The 17,053-nt window shown below is 36.6% G+C and overlaps 1 protein-coding gene across 3 annotated transcripts in view; it reads left to right on the top strand.

Annotated features, from left to right (window-relative positions):
* Positions 1 to 17,053, top strand: part of RBM20 (RNA binding motif protein 20) — a 256,727-nt gene that overhangs the window by 203,683 nt on the left and 35,991 nt on the right. For all 3 annotated transcript variants that reach the window (XM_074233726.1, XM_074233728.1, XM_074233727.1), the window contains 2 exons: positions 7,755 to 7,898; positions 10,669 to 10,800. In XM_074233726.1, the coding sequence (XP_074089827.1) occupies positions 7,755 to 7,898; positions 10,669 to 10,800 (276 nt within the window). The remainder of the gene's footprint in view (positions 1 to 7,754; positions 7,899 to 10,668; positions 10,801 to 17,053) is intronic.

Raw genomic sequence — 17,053 nt, 5'->3', positions numbered from 1 at the left:
ATTTCTCCTCTTTTATGAAATTGTGGCATTGAACTGGTAATCAATCACTGGAATCCCTTCTGATTCTAACTTTTAATGATTCTAAATAGTTAATGGGCATACTGGAGAAAATTAGTAGGAGAACTTTGAGCCAATTTTTGCCCAAAAAACTAATCATACGTGCATTAGAAATGTTTCAGAAGGTACTAAACTCTAACATTCACATTCACTGACTGATTGTTAGATAGGCCTCAAAACAAGGATGAGATAAAAGAACTTATTTGACTTCTTTGTTCAACACTGTATGAGGTGGTTGTATCATTTAAAGATGCTTCCAGAATCATAGAAACTCTAGTGTTTGGAAGGAACTTAAATGGGAAGGAACTGTACTTCTCTTAGTGCAGCCTAGAAGAGGATATGTTTTCTAACTACACCATGTCACCTTGTTAACTCTTCTTGAATCTCCCATCTACTTAGACCCCCAGATCTTTTCTGTGGGCTGTCTAGCCACTTCATCAATCCTTAAATTATAGTTAATATTTTTAATCCAAATGTAGAAATTTAAACATCCCTATTAAGTTTCATTTTCTTAGATGGTCATCCTTCTAGCCTGTCAAGATCTTTTTGGCTATCCCTTCCAATTTAATGTAATCAAGAAATTTAATAAGAATACCATCTCTGCCTTTATCTAATCAATTGAATAAAATAATGAATTGTCCTGATTCAATTCCTAGAGACCTCATTTTAATTTGGCATCAGTTTATTTCAATTTGGGGCGGGGGGGCATGTCATTCAGCTCACAAATTAGAAAGATGAGGTGATTTGCTCACACAAATTAGCACAAGTTCATGAATTTCAAGTCAGAATGAAATTAGGCCATTGCTAAAAGAAGTCAGGTTTAGGGGAGTGAAAAAAATTGCTGAAATTAGAATGGATATTTCAGAGAAAAAGGGCAACCCTTCCCTAGATTCCTGAAGCTCATTGCTTAACCAAAAGTTTACAGTAACTTAAGGTAGGTGAGTGCATTTAATTGAACTCTTTGAACCTATCTCCAAAGTCTTAATCCCATTCTGCATGTCAGACCAAGCAGATTTTGAAATCTGCATGCCCTGATTTGTTTGCTGTCCTTACTGTCCGCCCATCTATAAAACGTTTGCAAGCAAACTGAATGATCTGGGAACCAGGTGCATGAAACTTCAGAAACCAGTTTAGAAGCAGTGTGCAACATCCAGTTTTAAATGAGTAGTATTAGTATGTGGGCAAATATACAAACCAGAGCTTCCAGTTTCTACTAGGAGGAAGGACCCTCTAACCTGAATTTCCCGGCAGTTCCCATTGGTGGACAAGTTACATTCCTGATATCTTATGCAGGAGAGTTTTGAAGACAGACAGCTCACCATCCTACTCCCAGGTGTATCTAATGCCTGGGACTTCTGTGGAGTCCATATGTATTAGGCAGAGCAACCTGCCACCTTTAAACTATGACTTAAAATACCCTACAAAGAACATTGCAATGGATGAGCAATTACTAGAATTGTTAGATTGTTCACCAGACTCAGCTTATGTATCTCAAGGAATAGCTCTTTAGAGTTAATGCTCAGTAAATGTAGACTACAGTATATGCAGAATATCTGCGTACTCATGTGTTTCCTATTGTGATCTCAAGGTAGCACATAGACATTAAAGTTCACTGTTGAAATAATCAGGTAAACAAGGTAGTTATTTGTGATCCAAGGAAAATTATTAAGATAATTACATGTAGGCACCACAGCCTGGGATTTGGAAGTTGGAGTTCTAGTCCAAAATCTGCTGTTGACTGACTGTGAAAGCCACTTCACTTCTCTTGGCAATTCATTTTTTTCACCTGTAAATTGAAAAGCATGGACTAGATGATTAATAATTCAATTTTGGGTTTTTTTTTAAAACACTGTATTCACTTTTAGAAAATCACTTAATCAATTAGAGTAGCTCTGGGTAGTGAGAAAACAGAATCCTTTTCTGTGAGGAAAAAAATTTCAGAGATGTAGTTCTAGCTTTTTTTTTTAAGAGCTTATATCTTTGTTTATTGGAGTCCCTAAGGAGGGTCCCTTCTGACATAAATTAGTGCACAATAAATGTAAATTAAAAAGTTATCCTATATTTGTAAATGTACGTATACATTATATATCTATGTATATGTCATATTTATATATATGCACACACATATATGCAACTTGGTATTAGTGGAAATAAACTCTCATACATAGAGTTTGAGATTTGATTCTGCCACTTTAACATTGGGCAAATCATTTTATTTCCTCTGAGTCTCATTTTCTTCATCTATAAAATGGAAGTAATACTTGCACTATCTGTCAGAATTATTGTAGGTAAAGCACTATGTAAATGTGTGATATTATTGCTGCTATTATTATGTAACAATTGTGTGTATAAGTGGAATTGGGGTGGTGGTCAAAAAAGGGGACACAGGAATTTCCTGTTTAGACAAAGGAGATTAGAGGAAGCTATCATTATCACCATTCCTTTGGTTGGCCTGGGAAAGTTTCCAGAAGGAATGGGATTTTAAAACTTGCCCAAGGCTACTCAGATATATATTTGTTAGATTCAAGAAAAAAAATTTACAGGCATTCATTTTGGCCCCTTTTCTGACAGTTTATGTCTTGGTGATTGATTGCTTTTCATCATGTTATGTTAGAAGGTATTTCTTCTTTGGGAGGTGGATATTCCAGCCTAGCCAGCAGTGATTGCATTAATAATGTGGGCATGAGAACTTCTCAGACTTTTATTTCATGCTAGGGAGAAAACTTCAGAGTTGATACTATTCTTTGCTTCCCTAGTGACTAGACACTTGAGCAAGGAGAGGTATGCTAAAAGCATTACAGAGTTTGGGGCATGTTTGGATTTTTTTTTTCCAATCAATAGTGTTAGATAGCAACTTTGCCTAAGTGAAGTTGTATGTTGATCACTAAAGACATGGGCACAAAGACATAAACCAGCTCCCAATTTGCCAAACCCAAATGAGAAACCACTTAGCTGAACTTGATCTTGAAAGCTCATTTGATTTGCATCTTACTTTGAACTGCTCACTCTAATTAAGGTCTGAGATCCAGAGCTCTTTAAAAGGCACTCCCATCTTTCTCCTCAGAAAGGTTCTAAATGTCATTAGCTCAGCTCAGTTACATACCTCTCATATGTGTCTTTGCACAGAATGCAGAAAGCTCTATTTCCACTTAAGGGAGATGGGCAATTGCCTTGGGAACTTCATTAACAACATGCAGTATGGTCTTTCCACTTTGGAGAAGCAATTATCACTGGGAGAACAGTTAATGTCTGAGTCCCTTTAAGAGGAAAGTAGAAGCCTCTTAAGACTATAATCCAAAAGAGGAATTTTTCCGTGAATTTAATTGTTCCCAGTACAAAGAAGAGATAAAAAAGTTTTTGAAATGGAATTGCTGGGCAATCACCCTTGTATAAGTCTCCAAATACATAAGAGGTAACTCAGACCTGAATTCTAGTTTGAAGTAAGATTTTTAGCTATGGAAGGTGGTGATTATGGAAATTTAAAGCATAATCTTGTAATCTACTTTTTGAGTCATTCTCTTTCATAATGCTATTGAGTAGATTCATGCTTTAATATTTCTTGAACCACTAATATGCTAAGCATTACAGGTATAAGAAGGATATAATTCCTGCCCTGGGGAAGCTTCTGTTCTAATTACTTCTATTAATCATTGTGAATGTCTTTGTTTATAGTTTGGGACTAAGTATATAAACATGAATTCTTCCTCCCTATTCATTCACTGTTCAAATACTAGGAACCGGGGTGGCTAGGTGGCATAATGGATAGAGCATCAGCCCTGGAGTCAGGAATACCTGAGTTCAAATCTTCAGACACTTAACAATTGCCTAGCTGTGTGACCATGGGCAAGTCACTTAACCTCATTGCCTTGCAAAAAAATAATAATAATAAAGAACAAATACTAGGAACCTATTCCATCTCCTCATCCACTGCCATCATATTCCCCCTTCTTGAATTCTACTTCTGAGTAACTAAAAGCTGTTGGAGGACCATATAGACCATAAGATCAAATGGATCAGGGTTACTATAAATCTATATTGTTTAATTACTTACCTAGGTCCTTTTTGCATCTGTGAACAATGCTCTATTTTACTTCTCTCAATGGCATTTTCATAGAATATGAATTTAGAGTCAAAACAGACCTGAGAGGTTACCTATCCCAACCCCCTCATTTTATGAATGAGAATTTGAGATCCTAAAAGGTTCAATGATTTGCTCACTCTCATACTGATTTTAATCAGCAGGGCCAGGAGTTGAATTGACTACAGTTCCATAGTAGCATGGTCTTCTCCCTCTTCTGTCCTCAACAAATGATCTACTTTACTGAGAAGATTGAGGCTATCTGACCCAAATTCTCTCAAATCCCCTCCTTACCTCACAGGATAAGGTTGCCCTTCTCACCCAAACTAACCCCTTTGCTTATACCCTCAAATCTATATTTCCTCTGGTGGCTTGCCACATCAAATATAATCCATCTCCAGAACCAGCCATGCCTTTTTAAACACAGTCAATGTGTAAATTTGATTTGCACTATAATGTTCGTATGTTACAAAGTTAGGCTTTTATTTGTCAAAGGCAAGGAACTTATAGGAAAAGAAAGCAATGGCAGTGAAGATATAAAAAAAAATTAAAAAAGAGATTAGCAATGACAGAAATATACAGAAGAGAGAAGAAATAAATATGGAAGGGAAGACTGATTAACAGGGTAGCTACTGTTATCGTGTTAGATTTAGTTTGTTTCAAAAAATTAGATGTACAAAATAGAATTAAAAACTATTACTCCCTCATGTTCAAGCTCTATCTGTTGGCTCTTTCCAATGTGTACAAATTTGCTCAGGTCTTCCCTATCCATTTAAAAACAATAAACAAAAAAAATTTTTAATCCTGCACTTACCTTAATATTTGTTGTTGGTGTTAAATCATTTTTAGTGTGCCTGACTTTTTGTGACCCCAACTGGGTTTTCTTGGCAAAGATACTAGGGTAGTTTGCTAAATCCTTCCTCAGTTGAGAACCTGAGGTAAACAGAGGTTAGGTGACTTGCCTACTGTCACACTAGGTATCTAAGGTTGGATTTGAATTCAGGTTCTTCTAACTCTAGGGCTGGCACTCTATCTACTATGTCATCCGGCTATCCAGAAGTATAGTTTACAATCCCTTCTTCCTCACCACTTACCTATTGCTTCAACATCTGGCTTCAAACTCTTCTACTTTACTGAAATTTCTCTCCCAGAGGTCACCAGTGTTCTAATTATTAAATCGCATGGCCTTTTCTAAGGGTGCCTCTCCCTCGACCATTCCCCAATAATAAACACTTCATAATTCTCCTCTTTGGGCTTCTGGGGCACAAGATTCTCCTACTTCCCCTCCTGAAGGAGTAGCTGCTCCTTCACTGGTTCATTATTATTTTTCTACTCCACCCCACCCTCAAAATTTATATGTGCACTATGGCTATTCTGAAGCTTATTTTCCTCTAATATACTCTTACGCTCTCTTCCTGGGTGATATCATGTGCTCATAATTTCAAAACTCTCTTTTCTCTCTCATGCTTGCACCCAAATCTCCCCCTGGATGCCCCCACAATATGTCCAATGGAAACATGACTGGAACTGAACTTACCTTCTCAACTTCCCACTTTAGAATCAGTATTCCATAGCAGGAATAATTCTGAATTTGGAGTCAGGAAGATCTGAGGCCAAATTTTATTTCTTAAATTATTCTCTTTATTGAGTGACTACAAACAAATCAATCTCTTTGGGCTTCAGTTTCCTATAAATTATGGCTAATATTGGTAGCACTTGCTTGGAGAATTGTTGTAAGGTTCAAGCAAGATTATATATACTAAGTACTTTGCAAACTTAAACAAATGATATAAGTATCAATTATTACTATTATTACTATTACTATTAAAATATTGACTAACTGCAAATTAGATGGCACAGTGGATAAAGTTCAGGATTAAAAATATGGAAGATTAGAGTTAAAATCTTGTCCTAGACACTTATTAGCTATATGACCCTAAGCAAGTCACTTAAAGCTTACTCTGCCTAAGTTTCGTCATTTGTAAAAAGGTGATAATAATAATAGCATCTACCTCCAAGGGTTGTGATGACACAAAATAATATAATCTTTGTAACAGTGCTTTTGTAAACCTTAATTTTTGTAATTTTGTAAACCTATATTATTACTATTATTTTATTAATTTCCTGGTTACCCAGGCTTGAAACTTCAGATTTTTGACTCTTATCTAAGTCTCATGAATTCATTCTTCATAAGATCTCTTGCCTCCATTCTTTTCTCTCATTTCCACTGCCACCAGTGTAGTTGAGACTCTCATTCTCTCCCATCTGAACTATTAGAAGAATCTCTTAGTTTCTCTGGTCCAGACTCTCCATCTTTCCAGTCTTTCCTTTGCATAGCTGCCATATTGTTAACATACATGTCTAAAAAAGCCAACTGTCTCCCTTAAAATATTTCACTTAGGGGGCAGCTAGGTGGTGCAGTGGATAAAGCACCAGCCCTGGAGTCAGGAGTACCTGGATTCAAATCCAGCCTCAGACACTTAATAATTACCTAGCTGTGTGACCTTGGGCAAGCCACTTAACCCCATTTGCCTTGCAAAATCCTAAAAAAAATATTTCACTTGACTCCCCATTGTCTAGAAGATAAAACACAAATGCCTTAGTCTGGCATTTAGGCAATCTGCAATCTCCCTTTCCAACCTTACTTTACATTGCTCCCCTTCAAGTCAAATTGGACATTATTCTTTATTCCACAGACAACTGGACTATTGATATTTCCTTGAATTCAAATGCCATTTCCCATTTCCATGCTTCCATGTATCATTGCCTGGAATGCACACCCTCCTTATTTCTGCCTTTCATAACCCTCTTCTTTAAAGGCACAGTTTAGATGCCAACTCATTTGGGAAAGTTTCTCTAATTCCCAAGTGTGAAAATATTTTCTCCTACCTCAAGTTTTATGAACACTTATCTCATTCTATCTTGGGACCAATTACATATGACTTTGTAGTCTATTTCTCCACATATGAGTCATATACACTCTTAAGTAGAATGTAAAATGTTTGAGGATAGGCAGGTACTATGCAGTTGTCTTTTTGTCTTTTTATCCAGAATTGTGTCTTGTACTTAGGTCCTAAATAAATGTTTATTGAATTGAAGTAACTTCAATTTGTCAGTACAGAAAAGACACAATCTCTGCCCTCTGGAGAGGTTCTATTCTAAATGTCTTCAGGCAAGGGTTTATTGTGAATGGATTCTTTTTCTTCATTTATTTACTGCACAAAAAATATGTCATTGACAATTTTAATACTTAGACTGGTAGGTATCTGAGAATATCTGCGAATAGTTTTGATCAAATACATGCTTTTCCATGAAGCTTTCACTGATTTTTAAAGTTAAAAGTGATTTTTTTCCTTTCTCAGTGCTTTCATATGACTTGTTCTTGCTGTGTTTTTTGAATTCTTATGTATTTTTTTTGCATCCCCTGCTAATCTGTATGCTCCTTGAAGATAGGGGCTATATACTATTTATCATTCTATCTCTCAGCTTGATATGGGGGTTTGTAATGATAGGAATTTCTTCATTGTTTGTTGACTGAATGAAAGAAAGAATGAATGAATGAAGGAAGGAAAGAAGGAAGGATGTTTTGAAGACCAGCACTACTGTTTGTTTCCATCAGTTTTCACAGCGGAAAGCCTCTGCTGGCCGAGTGGTGCACATCTGCAATCTCCCTGAAGGAAGCTGCACTGAAAATGATGTCATTAATTTGGGACTACCCTTTGGAAAAGTAACCAATTATATTCTCATGAAGTCCACAAATCAGGTTTGTTTATCTTTCCTTTTCCCTTCAGTTACAGTTTATATTTTTGCATTGGACTTTATTAAATTTGCTATAAAGGTAGAAAACGTTGTATGAATTTTGTATAGATAAGGAAAACATTTACTATAAAATATTGCTTGCCATATATGGAACTGACCATTACTAGTTGAAAATTCACTTAAAGTTATTTTTTCCAGTGGTTGAGATTTTTACTTGAAGTCATAATTCACATTTCTTTACCCTGTCCTCTTTTCAGTGAGTCTCCAGCGACTGGAACTGGGGGTAGGGTCTGCAATTGGTGAACAGAGCTAATGAGCTCCTAACTAAGATGGAAACCATGACCTTGGCCCCAGGTGCCCCATATTCTACCCACAGAGCAAATATTATTTTCCATATCAACTCCTTGAATGTGTTACATTGAATTTAGAATCAGGCAAGAGCTGACTGGGAACAGGTTTTATCAGTTAGCCTTCTGTGACAGTTTTCAACTCTCCTTTCTCTGTCATCTAGTTCTTCTAACAGCCGTAAGCCAGTACAGGGATGAATGTGAAATTATTAAAGGGTATATTACTATTCCCCCTTATACATGAGAAAAGAACCAGTGAATGATTTTACATTTCCTAAGGTGCCTGGTATTCTGAGTATTTTTAATTCCATTTCAAGAGGGTGAAAGGAGTATTGTTTTTCTGATGAGTCAAAACAATTCTTGCTTTTACCTTTGAATGAAAGTACCTAGGAAATAAAGTCTTTCTCTGTGATGATTCCTAAACTCGACATGATTCTTTTTCCCTCATCTCAGTTCCTCATCAAATTTGACAACTCAGTCACAAATTCAACCTCATTTATTTTCTAAGGTGTGTGGCCACTGTTTCTGTTTAAATGTTCTAGTCCTGAACTTCCAATATAAATGCATTGAGATTAGCTATTCTGCTGTGAGTTAGCTATTTTTGTGTGTGTATTTATTTGATAGCTGGGACATGATAGCAAGCACTACTGGAGGATTTATATTTAAAATGTATATAGAAAGTTGGTTGGTGGGCTTGGGAATCCAGTCCATGGTGCCTACCTCCCTGGTCTTCCTTACTCTACTATGAACTGGGCTAAATAAAATAGAGAAGGCAGCTAATAGGAAACTAATTTTTTTAAAGGAATTTCATATAAACTTTCCCTCCTGAATCTGTCACAAAAGCTTCCACTTGATGGTATGAGAAAAACTTTGAGCTTAGATAATAATCATTCTTAGCATTTCCTAATCACCCAAAACCTTTTTCTTCTCAATAATCATGGCAAGTAGGAATGAGTTTATTTCATTTAGTTTAGTTTATTTTTAAAGCTGTTGTAATAATGATAAGTTAAACTGTTCAAAAGAATCAGTCCAGAAACTGTCCACATAGAATGGTTCTGATAAGAAATATCTTGACCCCAAACTCCCCACACCCATGTTTTTTAGAGAATTTAGAGAGAAGAAAATGACATCAAAATAGTTTTCCTTCTCCTTGATGCACAAGAATCACACCATCAGGCTTTGCATGCATCTAATTTCAGGCATGTACATTTCAGGCTTGAGTTCAAAAGAAATGAGTTTTAATCCAGGATCTACTATTATCTCATTTGTGATATGGTAGGCTGGTCATTTCCTTTCTCTGGGGCCCAGTTCCTCATTGGTAAAAAGAAAAGGTTATATACCACATGATTTCCAAGATCCCTTTCAGATAGAATATTTTAGGATTCTATGATTTCTGCATCCATACACAGTTAGGATTCAGATAATATGAGCTTATACTTCCTATCTCTAGACACTTACATCTGGCATCATATCCCTTTATAAACATGAAATATTTAGTTTCTAGCATGAAGTAGATGCTGAGGATATATTTGTTGATAGAATCACTTTTATATTATGTAACCTAAGTTGGTTATAAGTATTTAAGATTTAACCCTAAATAATAACTGGTTTTATACAACACTATAAAGGTTTTAAAGCATTGGTCAAACCTCATCCTTAAACACCTTTGTGAAGTTTCATGACTTGTCTACAATTTCATAGCTAATATGTGTGGAAAGAAACCTTACAAGCTATGTGGTTCAAGTCTCTCAGTTTCCTCATCTATAAAATAAGTGCTTAAACTATATGGTTTCTAAATTCCTTTTAACTCTATACCTATGATACTATTATAAGCATCATGGCAGAATTTGAACCCATATTTTTCCATATACTAAGTCCAGTGCTTTCTCTAGCATTTTATACTTTTAATATAAAGTCCCATAAACTCAAAGGATCAGTTTATTCAATAAGAGTAAATGGAAAGGTAATCTCAGAGTGGAAGTCACTAGTAACTAGGAGCCTGAGAGAAACTTCCTGCAGAAAATAGGGTTTGAATTGAATCTTAAAAGAATCCCAAAGTAGGGTTGAAGAAGAAGAAAATTCCCAGCATGAGAAACAGTCAGTACAAAGGCATGGGTTTGTAACACTAGAGGGAGCCTTAAAAGTCATGCAATTCAACCTCACAATACAAGAGAGTAAACTGAGGCCTGGGTTGTTGGTTGCAAAAATGGGAGTCAAACATACATTCCTTGACTCCCAAAGATGGGTTCTTTCACTACACCATGGGACTAAAGTAAGAAATGGTTTTATAGTTTATCTTAAAACAAGGTGCTTTTGATTCCACAGTATTGAAACCCCTTTGGTTAGGAGTTGATTGATTGGTTCTCCTAATAATAAATAAAGAGTGCTAAGTCATCCAATAAGTATTTTTCTTGTTCTTTGATATAGGCCTTTCTGGAAATGGCTTACACTGAAGCTGCCCAGGCAATGGTACAATATTACCAAGAGAAGTCTGCTGTGATTAATGGTGAGAAATTGCTCATTCGGATGTCCAAGAGATACAAAGAACTGCAATTGAAGGTAAAGAAGGAAGGAGAGGGTTCTTACTTTTTGTATTATGACCTTTCCTTGGCTGAGAAGGAGATCACTTGGTGCCATTGTTTGCTACCAGATGTGCTTTCTTTTTTCTCTCCTTGCCTCTCCCCTTCTACCTTCTTTTCTCAGTCTTCTACTCCCTTTCTCTTCCTTCTCTCTGCCCTTAATCTAGACTTGTCACTGATCTCCATGGGCACTACTTAGCCTCAGTAGCTTCATCAGAGTAAAAGAGGACATTTGGATTATCTGTCTCAGGGATGCATCCAAATTACCACAGCTGCAGATTTTCATATCTGCCTGACAGATTAGAGTCAAAAGGCAAAGACATATTTGTCTGTCTAGGTGCCAATATTCTGACATGTCTATGTTTGCAAGTTAAGTAATAGATCAACCATTTTCCAACATTAGGAAAAAAATTCCTTTCTAGCAGTTTTACTTCAAACAGAGCCCTGGATATCCCTCTGATTAAAGAAAATGTTTTGCTCATTTCAGATAGGGAAAGGTCTTTTCTATGTTTGCATTCAGCCAAACTTGGCAGAAGCTGCTGTTCTCTTGTGATCCACCCCAGAGGACTGGAATTGAATTTCACACTGAATTTTCACTGGAATTCTAATTAGGACTAATAGACGCAGTTATCATCATCAAAATACAAAATCTCCAGACACTAACTTCCTGGGAGAGAACTCAGGGCCATGTCTTTGTTTTTCCCCCAAAAAACCCAGACCCTTTATATCTGACAGCTCAAGTGTAGCTCCTGCTAATAGCCCATTATGGACAAGCAGGTGCCTACTAGATATTTCATCCAGGACCCTTTTCTAGAATTCAGTGGAAATGGTCATTTTTTTCCTTTATGTATATAAGGATCTTATAAATAACTTAGAATGGTCCAACAGGGGAGACCCTGGGACTACATATATCTGTGACTAAAAATTTTCTCTTTTGTGAAATTATTATTGCTCTTTGGTATAGGTCTCCCAAAAAGCAATTGAGTTAATTCCATTTCTCTATCCTTTAACTATTCTAACCAATGACTCCAAGAGGGAATTTACTTAACATGTAGAGTTAATTTTCAACATTCATTTTGGTAAAAATTTCTCCCTCACTCCCTTGCCTCCCCCCCATCCTCAAGATAACAAGCAATCTGTTATGTTATACATGCACAGTCATGGTAAACATATTTCCATATTAGTCATGCTGGAAAAAAAATAAAAAAAAATTTTAAACGAAAATAGCGTGCTTCAGTAATGCATTCAGATTTCATAGTTCTTTCTCTGGATGTGGATACCATTTTCCATCAAAAGTCTTAGAATTGTCCCAAAGTTGTATTGTTAAAGCACAGGGCATGTCACTCCTCTGATCACCAAACTCTACTAGCTCCCCATTTCAATCTAAGATCAATCCCAAAATCCTCTGTTTGGTATTGAGTACCTTTCACAGTCCATAACTAATGACCCAAACTATCTATCCCTCCTACCTTTTCAGAATTGTTATACACTACACTTTCCTTTCTATATTCTATCATCCAGCCAAAATAGTTACCTTGCTCATCCACATATCCACATATTCCATGCCCCATCTTCCTGCTTTTGCACAAAATGCCCTACTCTCCCTCCCCCTAACACCATGCCTGAAATGCAGTCTCTCCTCATCTCTAAGACCCCCTAGTTTTTTCAAAACTAAACTCAGCTCAAATACCACCTTTTATCTCAGACTTTTCCTGATCCCAGATACAAGGGCCTCCTCCGTATTTATTGGATAGATAGATAGATAGATAGATAGATGATAGATAGATAGATAGATAGATAGATAGATAGATAGATAGATATTTGTGTATCTATTTATGTGTATACATATTATCTCTCTTCTTAGAATGTAAGCTCCTTGAGGGCAGGGATTCTTTCATTTTTGTCTTTGTATCCCCTTTGCTTGGCATGATGCTTACCATATAAAGGGTCCTTAATAAATGTTTGCTGATTGATTGTTGATTGATTTCTCATATTTTGCTATGTATTATAGTTATTCATGAATTTGTATTGTCTCCTACTAGACTGTAAACTCTTTGAGATTCGAAACCATGCTTTTCTCTAATACTCTTTCCCACTCAGTACCTGACCCATATTAGAAGCTCAATAAATATCTTCAATGAATGTGAGAAAAAGTGTTGGAGGAGCTGAAGATGTATTCTGAAGTGCATTCCCTTATCCTCTGAAGGAATAAAATGAGCTTAAATCTGTACAGAATAGGGCCAGTTCTGCCTTTTCAGGCCAGAGAGTTCATCATCAGCAACAAGCATTTACTGAGTGACTACTATAAGTACAAAGCTCTTTGGGCATCTGGAACCTCAGCCCTCCAAGTCTCCCATTTCTGCTGCAAGAGCTAAGCAGAGTAACAGCAGCGCTGCTGTTGTTCAGTCATATCCAACTCTTCACAACCACATTTGGGTTTTCTTGGTCAAGATATTGGCATGGTTTGCTATTTTCTTCTTCAACTCATTTTACAGACAAGGAAACTGAGGCTAAGAGAAATGACCTTGGCACAGAGACATCAAAGCTAAAACAATGAATAAAGGCCAGGGTTGGGAAGTAGGGATGGTCTAGCCATCCTTCCAGCACATTATCCCCATTTCTAAACCAGGATAGCTGAGAAACTCTTGGAAAACATCTGATGAGCTGGTCAGTCATCTGCATTTAGAATCATCAGGAGGAAATTCTAGCAAATGCTAGTTGAATGGCATTAGATATGATCTTGTTCAAACCCTCCCCCAGCTCCTATAAATTTTTTTCAGAAGAAGACACAGGCCTAGGAAGGAAAAATGATTTTCCTGAGTACATACAGATACTGAATCTGGTATGTAGGATTTCATGGCACAGAGACGGACTTAGAGTTAGAAAGATCAGAGTTCAAATCCAGCCTCTGCCATTTACTAGTGGTATGACCCAGGCTGGTGTTATTTAGCCTCTCTTTGCCTCAGGTTCATTATTTGTGAAATGGGAATAAGAGCACTTACCTCCAAGGATTATGATAAGATAGTATTTGTCAAATATGAAATATATGTCAAATGAGTTAAAATTTGTAAAGCACTTAGCCAAGGGCCTAGTACATAGTAAGCACTATATGATGTTAGTTATTATGATTATCATCATCATCATCATTATTATTATTATTATCATATAATTGTAATGTGCTCATTAGGAAAGTGCCTGGTTTATAGCAAACTCTCTATGAATGATGACTTTTATTATAAAAGGCATGGTAAAGGGGCACAAAAGAGAAGCCATAGTCCCAAAGATTTCATCACTTTCCAATTAATCTAACCCTTTATTAAGATGTCACAAATGTTGTCTGAGCATCTACCATGTGTAAACCACTATCCCAAGTACTATAGTATAAATATAATAGTGGCTAACATATCATATTTTAAATTTAGTAACCACTTAAAACATATATCATTTGATACAAAAACCCTTTAAAATGGGTACTATGGTCATGGCTATTTTACAGATGAGGAAAGAAAGGCTGAAAGGTTAAGTGACTAATATAAGGCCATACAACTCGAGAAAGTCTAAGTAGGTTTTGAACTTTCTAACTCTAAATCTAGGACTTTATCTACCATGTTACTTCATTGCCTCCGTGATAAGAGATGCAAAATGAGACATACATTTTTAGGCATGGTCATTGGGGGAATTTGCTTTATGTGACATCATATGAATATCTGTTAGAAAGGTTTTGTTTTTTTATTTCTTTTTCTCACCTCTTCTCCTCTATCACCCAGTGGCTGAGGAGAGGGAAAGAAAAGAGGAAGGGAAAGAAAACAAATGCTTGATAATTGGGGAAAAAAACCAATAAAACAATAAATAAAACATAAAATCTTTTTAGTAGTTTACAGTCTAGTTGGAGGGATAAGAAAGAAATCGAGGGAGGTTTAACCAACAAGACTATTATAAATTCGGAGGGAGAAATCGCTGTGGCTTAGAGTGAGGTGGGTTATTTCACGAAGGGAGAGGGATTGGGAGTAGGTCCTTTAAGTCTAGGAAGGATTTGGTTGAGTGGCATAGAGAAGAAGAGCATTTCAGGAAGAGGAAACAGTTCAAATTAAATGAAGAGGTGAGAAAACAGTAACAAGAAGATTGAGGAGATTTTGAAAGCTTCCATTCTGAGGCTCTCTATCCTGTGGCCTTAGTAATAAATCAACTGACATTTCTGAAACTCTTCTACATATGCAAAACACTTTTTTGGGAGGGGAGTTTTTTTTGGGGGGGGGATCTTACAACAACCCCTCCCCTCATATCCCCATCTCTATTAAGTGTTGCCAGGGTTGTACCCATGCAATAGGTAGTTGTACAACATACACACTCATCTTCATTTTGCAAATGGATAAAAGTAAGACTTTTAACAAGCCTAGGAGACTGGACCAGATGGGCAGGAGCAGGACTGGACATGAGTCCTTGACAACTTAGTCTGGGGGTGAAGCCTCCAAGAATTTCAGCCTTCCTGTGGGTCTATTTGCTCTTCCTTAGAGCCAGCATCCTTTGGGGAATAATTCTGCCAAGGTCTTAAAATCATGTGACTCACTATTTTGTCTTAGAATCAGCATACATAGATTCTGGTGTTGCTCATTAGTCTTATATTGTGTAGCTTTGCTGCATATGACTGATAAGTATAACATCTGCTCATTCTCTGAGGCAGTAGGTACTTCATTAATCACCTGCCTTATTTTGACTTTTAGCAATATGATGAAGAGATTCAGTAATCCCTGGACCATGAAATAAAGGACAAACAGTAGTTCTTACTGACTCCCTGTTTCCTTAAAGTCTTTTCTCTCATTGTCACAATCATTCTGGCCATGATTTTAGCTATATAAGGAATCAAGGAAGGTTTGGGGGGCAAAGAATTGCTTCCATAGAACCTCAAAGATGGAACAAATCTCAAAAACCATCAAGAGCAAGAATCCATTTACTATCTTCTCTGATAAGTAATTCTAAAGTTTCATTATAGAAATCTTCAGTGTGGAAATTGGAGGACCCATTCCTGTTGTACAAGCCCCTTCCCCCATTCCATCATTGGACACTTCTGTTGGGAAGTTATTCCTCCCATCAGTCAAACCAAAATCTGTGTCTGAAACTTGTATCTTACTTCTAATTCTGCTCTCTAAGCTCAAGCAGATCAAGTGTAGTATTTTAGACATGACAGTCATTCAATATGTTTGAAGACAGATATGTTTTAACCTTGGTCTTCTCCCTAGCATGATCTGTAATCATTGCACTATTCTGACTATTCCCTTCTGGATGCACTCCACCTTGTCAGCAGCCTAAAATTTGACTCCTAGCTCCCGATTTGTTGCAACTAGAACAGGATAGAGCGGAGGTGTCATCTTCCTCAGTGGAAATTAAGGTAGCTTTTGGTTTTTCAGTTACCATATCCCACTGTTAATTTCTATTAAGCTTGTATTCTATGAAAACCCTCATGTTTTTCACAGGCAGTATTTCCTAGTCACACCTTTCCTATCATGTACTTATGAAGCTGATTCTTTTGAAACTCAGGGTAGAATTTCACACTTATCCTCATAAATTCTATTCTATTAAATTAAGTTCACTGTTCTAGATTGTCAAATTTTCCTGTCATCTCTTATTTTAGCTCTTCCTCCCAATTTGACCTCACCTGCAAATTTGACAAGAATGCCATTTTGCCCTCATCTAATTTTTCAGTTAAAATGTTGAATTGCTCTTTAAGATATTTTGCTATAATTTTTCTGTGTTGTCAAAGTTTATTGCTATAAAATTAGACCATTGCAAGACAGGTTAGCTTTATCTTACTGTTGAAAGTTTGTTTAGACCATCAAAGATGATACTGTATTGCCAAAGAGCCTTTGTGATATGGGAAAGATCTGACTCTAAAAGATCAAGGTCTCCCATTGATCACCAACTGTCATTAGGCTCACATGGGATCATGAGAATGGCATCTTTAAACAACATCCTCTCATTTTAATCAATCTTATACACAAATCATGGCATGACTTTTCTGAAGTCATGATCTTCTTCAGTACTGAAGGACAACTAATAATTAATCTTTCTAAGTTGGCATGAAGCCATTAGTGGCTATCCTTTAGGTGTGAACATTCCTCCAGATCATCATTTCACCCACCTCATCATATACCATCATTTAACCCACATCTCCCTGTCTTGACTACAAAGATAGCATGATTGATTTTGTCACATGCTTTGTTGAAATAGAAGCACAC

This window comes from Macrotis lagotis, chromosome 4 (assembly GCF_037893015.1).
Source record: "Macrotis lagotis isolate mMagLag1 chromosome 4, bilby.v1.9.chrom.fasta, whole genome shotgun sequence".
NCBI classification, from domain to species: Eukaryota; Metazoa; Chordata; class Mammalia; order Peramelemorphia; family Peramelidae; genus Macrotis; species Macrotis lagotis.
Note: the sequence above shows the minus strand (reverse complement) of the source record. Positions and strands in the feature narration are given on the sequence as shown.